The 10,733-nt window shown below is 29.3% G+C and overlaps 1 protein-coding gene across 3 annotated transcripts in view; it reads right to left on the reverse strand.

Moving 5' to 3' along the window:
- Positions 1 to 10,733, reverse strand: part of LOC105461820 (protein phosphatase 1L) — a 27,350-nt gene that overhangs the window by 2,094 nt on the left and 14,523 nt on the right. For all 3 annotated transcript variants that reach the window (XM_011708323.1, XM_011708324.1, XM_011708325.1), the window contains 3 exons: positions 8,295 to 8,454; positions 4,015 to 4,145; positions 861 to 1,168 (listed from right to left, as the gene is read on the reverse strand). In XM_011708323.1, coding sequence (XP_011706625.1) covers positions 861 to 1,168; positions 4,015 to 4,145; positions 8,295 to 8,454 — 599 coding nt within the window. The remainder of the gene's footprint in view (positions 1 to 860; positions 1,169 to 4,014; positions 4,146 to 8,294; positions 8,455 to 10,733) is intronic.

Here is a 10,733-nt window from a genome sequence, read left to right on the forward strand (position 1 = left end):
ATTTATACATTTAGAATATAATAATTACCGTTAAAAAAATAAGACGTTTTTAAAAATGCAGTATTTACATTTGAAATTTGAGCGAGCTTAAAATTTGATCTAACGCAGAATATAATTATTGAAGTTGATCATACCAGGAATTTCTAAAAGCTGTCTATTACTAAGATAAATGAAGTCCGATTAGGGAAGCAAGAATAAATAGTCTGTCGCGGGGACAATTATAAAGTAGAAAGTGACGAGATTCACTATCTGACTGTTCTTCGATGTTCTTAATGTTCACTATTATACTATGGTAATGTGTAACGGCAAATAATAATCAACGGTGGGACTTGTACTATATACGTTTATCGATTTATGCATAATGCTGTATTATAAAGATTAGGTGAAAAGAGAGAGAGAGAGAGAGAGAGAGAGAGAGAGAGAGAAAGAGAGAGCATGCGCGATGCCTTATCTTCCTCACGTCCTCGCCGTGGGTCTGGCTAATGCTAAATAACATCAATGTTCAAATGAGCATAACTTGTCAGCGAAAAAAAAGTCGTAGAGACCTCAATGACCTTGCGTTTTTCTCGTCTCAAAAAGCCTTTTCAAACTCACGCAACCCCACATGCCATTTAAGATTTCGACCCCCCCCCCTGCCCTCCTGGAGGGTTAAAGTGGATGTTTTCAAGGTTAAATAATAGATTTCATGATGCCATTGTAACCCTATAATCCAATATATCTCCAACCACTCAGAAATTATTAGGTGGCCTGTTTTAAGTGCCTCACCCTGTATATCTACACATCTTCTAAATTTCGAATCCTGTTTTCACGTATATTATGCATATGCATGAATGTTTTGTTATATTAAATCCACGTCTTACCTATAAAAACTTTGTAATGTAATACTTTTCGCACCAAAATGTGGTTCATTAATGCGTTCTTTGATGAAAGTTACAGCCTCCTCATTCGTAAACGTATCCCATAGACCGTCAGATGCCAATATTATAAACATGGGATTGTGATCATTCAAATCAAATGTTAAGATGTCCGGATCAGCAATCACTAGCTTTTTATCTTTCAGAGGATAGTCTCCTAAAGCACGAGAAGTCGCTAATATACCAGCGACTCTCCATACTCCATTAAAAGTTACCAAACCACCGGCTTTATTTATTCTTTTCCTTTCCCTTTCCTGAAAACAAATTAGAATAATTTAATATAATGATTAACATATAATATTAAGTATGCAATTTATGTAAAGAAGAAAGAAGAGTATTTTTGCGCACAAGGCGTTTTTATGTTTATATTCGAATTAGCAATAATTTTATTCGCCGATTCACTTAACGATATGACCAATACATAATGATATATCCTACTATACAATTCAATACCAAAATCTTTGCAAATATAAATTTCTTTTTTATTTCAAAAGAATTTTTTCGTATCAAAAATAAAATATAGTTATGATGTTTTGCAAAGATTTAATTTTAACGCTAATGATTAAATTAAACATTTAAATAGATAACAATTAAATTTTTAATTATATTTCTTAATCTATTTTTAACGCATGTATATAATTCTATTCTATATTTACATTATATTATTATCAGATAGAACGTCTCAAATTTTGTAAACCGAAATGCTGTAATAGATAGTCCAGTCAAATTTTGTCAAAAACAAATTTTATAAAATATTTACTAAATTATTTTGTTGACAGAATTCTAATAAAAATAAAATATTATAAAATCTATTAACAGAATATGATGGCAACAGAATATGATTGACTACAAAATTTGTTATCTGTCCAGTTTTTGCTATCAGATTATGTCGGCAGATTTTGCTGACAGAATTTTACATGAGCTTAATGTTTGAAGCCAATTTTCTATAATATTCTGTTCAAATCTGCTAGCTATACTAGCAAACTGCTAATATCTCAATCAATAGACATTTTGTAAATGTATTTTTTCATTAATTATTAATTTCCTGAACTCATTTCGGAAAAAATAATTACTTAATTTTTTTTCATTAAATGTTTATTTAAAATAATCATTTTCTAAAAAAAAATTTTTTAATGTTTATTTAACATTTTTAAGTATTTATTTTTCATAAATTATTCATGTAAAAAAATTATTTATTAAACATTTTTTTAATGATTATTGAATATTTTGTAAATATTTATTTATCATTAATTATTTATTTGAGAAAATAATTTCAGTAGACATTTATCTAACGTTTATTTAATATTTTTCCAATATTTATTCTTCATCAATTCTTCATTTGAGAAAATAATTTCAGTATACATTTTTATAACGTTTATGTAATATTTATTTAATGTTTATTTTGCATTTATAAAATGTTTATTTAATATTTAGTAAATATTTATTTTTCAATTATTTATTTTAAATCCCAAAAAATAATATAATATGTATATCTATTTTTTATTAAATAAATAAATTTTTATTCAAATAAAATTTTAATTATATTGCATTTTTTAATGATATTCTAAAATTTCATATTTATAAAAAAAAATATTTCCATCTTTTTAATAATTTTATTCTGATCCATCACAGATAATGTATAGTCAATATTACGCGCGCAACAATTAATAAGGATGTAGATGGTGTCTTGTTTTCTGTCTCTTTTTTATGTGCTCACGCATTCTTAGCTGGCTCCTCTACACTAGAGAGCCTCTAATCAGAGTGGCGCCGGTTATCACTACGGTTATCACTTTTGTTTGGTCCATCATGTTTCAGCTTCATTTGTTGGATAGACTGGAGGTACGGTCAAAATGATGCTACAAATGCTTTGAAGCATTTGATTGACTAATCAGAACAAGAATTTTACAAATTGATCAATCAGAAAAGACTTCAAAGCATTTGCAGCATCATCTTATTGACTGTATGTACCCTGGGTGAGACATTCTTTTTCTCTCTCGCTCTAGTACTCTCACTTCTCTCTCGCAGGATTTCGCTAAAACATGGCGTAACAGTCCTCTTATGGCGCCACTTTGATAAGAGGCTCTCTATTTTACAGCTCATTGCAGGACTAAACAAAGCCTAGTATCTGATGCAGAGCTGAAAAAAACTAGTGTCTGGCGCAGGCCGAACAAAAACCTTATAGTGTCTGGCAACAGGGGTGGGACTATCATTATAACATCTTAACGGGTGGGCCTTTAGGTCGGATTTTATTTTCGTTTACATTTCTTCATTGTCAGCAAATTCGGATTATTTTTAGTATTGCGTTCTTTTCCTCGATTGATCAGTTAAACTTAACGATATTTAAATATGTACCTGAACAACGCAATGACTTGAAATAGGACATATTTATATTTGCGGAAAAACGAATGTCGAAGAGGGAGAATAGCGGCCAAATTAAGTGATCGAAAAGACGTTGGATCGAAGAGTCGACTCCGAAACATAGAGCGAACCAGTCATTTTGTGAAGTACTGTAAATATTCTCATAAACTCTAATTGTTAATCTTTTCACGACGTCGTGATAAATATACTTATAATCATTCAACGAATTAAATCGAACTCTTTAATTGAACATTTAATTGACAATCCTAAAGGTACAAAAAGAGCAATCGTTAAAAACATGTTTTTATGCATCTCACGGTTTCGATAATAATTGTTTAGAATCCAATATAAATGTTTAGCTTTGACGGATTGTCTCATTCCTTAAAATAGATACGCATAAAAAAATATTCTTAGATTTTTATTTTTAATAACATATTTCAAGGAGAATCAAATCGATTTTGACTATGACATATTATCTGTAATAACATCAGAATTTGATAAATTCTATAATTCTACTATATTACTATTCTACTATTACTACTACTCCTATTACTACTGTTACTGTTATTAAAAATGCCATATATAATCACCAATGTAGAGATTTGTTAGCCTCGAATACGCGGACTTGAGATCTGAAGTCATTACTTGCGGGTTAATATTACAACAAATACTAATGTAGTGACCTTGCATTACTATTAACTTATGTTAAAATAATATTAAAGAAATATAAAACGATAAATACTTGCTGAGGTTTGTGATCAAAAGACAAAGGAATAGCATTTCCCTTTTCATCACACATTACTCCTCTAGAGTCACCAACATTTGCTACGATCAACTTATTGTCTTCCAAAAGAGCGATTAAAGCAGTAGTACCTAAAATCAGAAAAAACAAGTCAAAAAGAAATAAAAATGCACAGATTTCAATACATACTAGATCGCTAACTTAGGTAGTGAGAGGGGGGTGAAGTCACCAATTAATATTATCCGCACTGCAAATGACCGACACTTTCGCCCAACACTCATGTTTCATATATTTACATCGTGTCATATTGTCATATGTCAATGTCACATGTCATAAGTCATTAGTATTAAAAATATATTAAAACATTTTTTAAATGCCACAAAATTGTTGTGTAAAATATTGTAATAATATTCAGCAATCAAGATTTACAAGTTTACATTTTTTCACGTAAGATATAGCATGAGATTTCTGTTGATATTCTACATATTTGATAATGTATTTTAATTATTCTATCTAATTATCTTATTTAGTATATTAATATCTTATGAGTGTGTTATTGTCACAGATTTTTATAGAAATCTGTGATTATTGTATACTGAAAATAATTGTTTTTTTAAATATCATACATTTAGTTTTCTATTTAAAAGAGAAGAAATTTTGAAAAAATGGATTGATGATTGATGGATTGAAATTGGCGCGATTTTTCCGTGTTACAAATGACTGCATAATATCCTAAGCTTCAATTTAATTTACCCTCACTATGCAAGTTAGCGATCTAGTATAGTATAGAAATCTGTGTAAAAGTGACATTAACTAACATATAACAATAAAATATATATTGAGATCTTAAAACGCCAACACTGTACAAAGCGGATCTTGGTGCTTCCATATAATATTAGTGTGAATCTTAATTACAATTTTCGGTTCATAATGTTTATATAACGCTACGGGGGCGCAAATCGTGTGCTTCTCCGCAGCTCCGAACCGAGTAGAATGTAACATCACAATTAAATTGCCGAAGGCAATCTAACAAATCGATGCTCAAAGCATCTATTTTAAATCCTACTTGATGCTTACTTGCATCTAATAAATCCCTCGCGACATCAAATAAATGCTAACTTGCATCTATACGTCGTAAGGGAGGGGGGATTTATTAGACGCAAGTGAGCATCAAGTAGGATTTAAAATAGATGCTTTGAGCATCGATTTATTAGATTGCCTTCGACAATTTAATTGTGATATTACATACTACTCGGTTCGGAGCTGCGAAAAAGCACGCGATTTGCGAACATGTGGTGTTATATGAGTCGAAAATTGTAAGATTCACAATATTATATGGAAGCACCAAGATCTGCTTTGTACCGTGTTGGCATTTTAAGATCTCAATTGTTAATTAACATTCCACGATCTTTCCTGATACTTAATAAAATATATATTGTTACCATAAACAATAAAATATCTTTTTTATTTTTAAATAATTTATATTTTTTAGAAGATAATATTTTGGGTTTATTTCATATAACAAATGTATGTTTTTCTCATACAAGATTGTTTATTTATGTAATAAAATCGATAAATTTAGAAAAATTAAATAAAATACAAGGGCTATGAGAGTTAGCGCGATAAGTGGTGCGCAATAAAAAATTTATTTAAATACAAGCAATTTTTAATAGTATAATTACATAGTAGCTTGATAAGATAAAATTACATAGCTGTTTCGGTTTCGTACATTTTATGAAGCTTCTTATGTGGGACAAACGGGTAGACAATTGCATACTAGAATTTCCGAACATCTGAATCATATTAGTAGAAAAACGTCTACACGGTCGGTTATTACGGAGTATAGGTTACATCATGGTCATGAGTTTGATTGGGATAGAGTGGAAATTTTGGATAACGAAGTATTTTATAACAGACGTCTTATATCAGAGATATTACACATTAAATGTCAAAAGAATAATTTGAATTTACAGACGGACACGGAGCTCCTCGACCATGCTTATTTATTTATCATCGATAACTTCCCAGATAGCCAAACTTGTCAAGAGCACGTATTGTAAATTGTGTGTTGCATATTATGTTAGTAGAATTGCGGCAATAGCCGAGCACAATTTGTTGTTTTAATTATTATTATTGTTTGAATTTGCCGGCATACTGCTGGCATACTGCTAACATTTTGCTATCTGGGTTATAAACATTGCGCTTTTTAACATATATTTTATCGTATTTGACCTATCTCTCACGGATTTTACATACAGATTAATAATAATGTGTCATTCGTTTTGTCGATACCGTTCTGTGAGGACGACGTTGTGAAGTTTTCTTTTATACAGTTTAATTTTAATTAATTTATACGTTTTTATCATAGTGACCATGACACTATATTTTTTTTAATTTGACGACAATTTATATACAGCGAGACAATATTTTATCTTTGCGACAGTGGGTGAGTTATCTGGTTTTAATTCCATATTGTTAAGTCAATTGGAATTCCTACTAAATTAATACATAATTTAAGAAATGCATTTTCAATCTGGCCTATCACCGATTTGAGACTTCTCACACGGTTTCCGTTCCACTGCATAATTGCGGATATTAGTATAGTGAACTAACGTTATTTTATCCTATGTATTCGCTGAAGATGACTGAAATATCAGTCGAAACGTACGAAACCGAAACAGCTATGTAATTGTATTCTATCAAGCTATACTATGTAATTATATTATTAAAAATTGCTTGTATTTAAATTAATATTTTATTGCGCACCACTTACCGCGTTAACTCTCATAGCCCTTATATTTTATTTAATTTTATTGATTAAAAGGAGTTCGGAATTATTTCACTCTTTATTTTTACGATAAATTTAGATATTTGAAATAATATATCCAATTAATAACCAAGTATGAAGAGACAAATTTTGAAAAGCAGTTACTAATTTTTAATGGCAAAAAGGCAACAAATTTCATATAAGTCTATAATATCTGACAATGTCAACAATTAAATCATTAAAAATATAACAAAATCTGTTGACGTACATTTGCCAGCAGATTGGTAGTAGAAATTTGAGCAGAATTTATTTATTTGCGGCTCTTGCTGGGTTTATGCTGCCAATGTGCTGTCAGATTGCCTGCGTGACGTGCGTACAGTTTCTGCCCCAAATCTGCTGGCATAGCATATCAGCAGATATTGTCGACAAATACTGAGCTTATAAAATGGATACAGATGAATATAGATTTGCAATAGGAATCTGATCAAATTTGTTGCCAATCTGCCATTTTGTTATCAGGGATGATTTTATTAAGATAACATTTATGATTTATGACATTAAGATAACATTTATATAAATGATCTTGATTTGGTCTTAGAACACTTTTATTTTAAAATAAAAAATATTATGAAGAGAAAACTATCATGTACGTCTAATCCAGGTTCTAAAATATATGATATCCTTAATTATAATTAATCATCTTGTGTATAGATAACTAATATTTTATTCTTCATATTAATTATAGTTTATGTTTGACTGAAAATGGTTTAATTAGATATTTTCTAATGTTAAGAGATATGTTCTACTATAAATACAATATTAATTTGAACTAAATCACTTAAGTTAATAACACAAATAAATTTGAGATCGTCTCTATTATCACAGCTCGATATGTTGTACTATGTTTTCTATTAATTTCCATCAAATATACGGAGATCGTATATCTAATAAACTGATGCTGACAGCTGAAGGTCGGAATTACCGGCACATTACAGTTAAATACATTTCTCCAAATTGACTCAACGGAATTGAAAATCCTTTCACAGGATTGAAATAGACATTAAATTGTGGTGTGAGACAGACGAATTTGTAGTAAAATCGGAAAAAAATTAAAAAATTACATTTTTCCGAGTCGTACAGCTCTCACCTGACATAAACATTTCATTTGTGTAAAAGTTCTGTAGCTCATATGTACAAAATGCTTACGCTCACACACAGATAATATAAACGAATAATATAAAGCCTTTTGAGTTACGATTGAAAGCGTAGAAAAAAAATATCCACTCAATTGCAATTTGTGGTAATTCGTACGCTTAGCTAACAATAAGATACCGAATGGTAAAAACAGCAAAAATTGCGTCTAACAATAAGTGCTGAATTTTGCAAGAGATGGCGCTTTAATAAGTTAGATCAAGACAATGTACGTGTTTGAGTGAAACAGAAGATATTGTAAGAAGTTCATTTAAAGATACCATTGAAATTAAACAAACTGTTAGAAAATAAAGATCAATACCAGCTACATCCATATTCTTTTTAGCAGTTTCTACCAATAATCTGTCAGCCGCTAGAACTTCATCCGTTAGAAGTCGTCCATAATTGATTTTATTTCCTTCAATATAATTCATCATGTCTACTTTAGGTACTTGCTTCTCACCTGGTCTGCATGGTCTGACCTATAAACAGAGAGAGTATATAATAATAGCAAAACGCGCTTTAGTTTTTGTTTTCATTCAATTTCTTTCTGCATATACAAAAGTTTCTATATGTAAGAAGTTTACGAAAAAAATTGCACATTTGTAATATCTCCACTACAAATTAGAATATACAATACAACTACACGCACGCACACACGCACATGTATACATATATGTGCAGGGTGTCCTAAAACCCGCGGATTTCCTTTTAAGTGCAGATTCTTTAGAATATTCTATGACCAAAATCATAATATGAAAATGTCGAAATTATAATAGTTTTTAAATTAATAGCGATTAAAGTTGGTTAATCACAGAGCTGATATTTTGCGCGTTCAGGCACGATGATATGACAAGTGATATAAATGCTACGAGGATCTTAATAATTAACACCGAGATTATCATACAAATATGCAATAATATTTTTGCTAAGAAATTTTTTTTTTTTATACGAAACTTATTTGTACTTTAAATAATAAATTAATATCGGAACATATAAAAAAATATCAATACAATTACGAAATATTACGATATGTGTCAACTGTCAAAATAATTTATAACTATATGTCCATTATTTACTTTGTATGGTGATGTATTTTTGTAATACCGGTAGATAAACCATTTTTAACATAAAAAGAATTGAATATGTTAATACAATGAGACTGAAATATGTCAAATTAACCTATTTAATCTCAATGCATTCATATTAAATTATCGGCATTATTTTTGTCTTTACTTTAATAAGACATTAAAAGAATTAAAAATATAGAAATTGATAGATTATCAGATTTTGTACTCTTTTTAAAGTTTAATTTAATTTGTATCATCTTTAATATTGTATATTACATTAAATACACACATTACAAAACTAATTATATTAAAAAATAATAATTTGAGATCATGTAAAATAATTTTTTATACGAAATTGTACAATATGCGACCATCAAGAACTGTTTAATCACTGAGGATAGCTTGAAGTTAAGCCGAAACGTTTGTATAACTTTGAAATTATTGTATTATTTTCGGGATTATACATATTTTATGATGTAAACTACATCGGAATTATTATTATAACTTGTGCACTTAAATTACTGCGCTAACTCCTGACAGTCCTTATGATTCATTTCGATTATTTGTTTAATAAAGTAGTCTTTGCTAATTAACATTTAATTTAATAAAAAGATTATTACTCTTAATACTCTATTAATGTAATTAGTTTTGTAATGTATGTATTCAGTAATATACATATTAGACGATACAAAAATTAAATTAAACTTTAAAAAGAGTACAGAATCTGAAAATTTACCAATTCCTATATTTTTAATTCTTTTAATGTTTTATTAAAATAAAGATAAAAAATAATTAAATAAATTATCAGCTTGTATTGTAAACAATAGTCAGGACAAGAGGCCGAAGACGAGCGAAATATAGGTGTCAGTTAATATTTAAATATAACTATATATGTGATTTTACATACTCTAGCTTCAACGAACTGCGAGCCGTTACTATCGGATTCAACGCAGCATTTGATTGAAACAAAACCGTATCATCACGCTGTTAAATAATTTAATGAGTATTAATGCTTACTTGCATATAATAAATCACCCTCCTTCCCCCCTTTGACGGTTTCTGTTTCAATCAAATGCTGCGTTGAATTCGATAGTAACAGCTCGCAGTTCGTTGAAGCTAGTATGTAAAATCACATAGTTATATTTAAATATTAACTGACACCTATATTTCGCTAGTCTTTGGCCTCTTATCCTGACTAAAGATAAAAAATCTATGCCGATAATTTGATATGAATGCATTGAGATTAAATAATTTATTAATTTGACATATATGTTTCAGTCTTACTGTATTAACATTATTCAATTCTTTTCATGTTAAAAATGGTTTATCTATCGGTATTACAAAAATATTCACCATACGAAGTAAATGGACATAGTTATATATAAATTCATTTTGACAGTTGACAAATATCGTAATATCTCGTAATTCTATTGATATTTTTTTATATGTTCCGATATTAATTCATTACTTGAAGTATAAAGGTTTCATATAAAGAAAAAATAATTTCTTAACAAAAATATTATTGCATATTTGTATGATAATCTTGGCGTTATTAAGAGGGTCCTTGTAGCATCTCTATCACTTGTCATATCATCGTGCCTGAGCGCGCAAAATGTCAGCTCTGTGATTAGCCAACTTTAATCGCTATTAATTTAAAGATCGGAAGAGCACACGTCTGAACTCCAGTCACT

The sequence above is a fragment of the Wasmannia auropunctata genome, unplaced genomic scaffold (assembly GCF_000956235.1).
Source record: "Wasmannia auropunctata unplaced genomic scaffold, wasmannia.A_1.0 LD276928.1, whole genome shotgun sequence".
NCBI classification, from domain to species: Eukaryota; Metazoa; Arthropoda; class Insecta; order Hymenoptera; family Formicidae; genus Wasmannia; species Wasmannia auropunctata.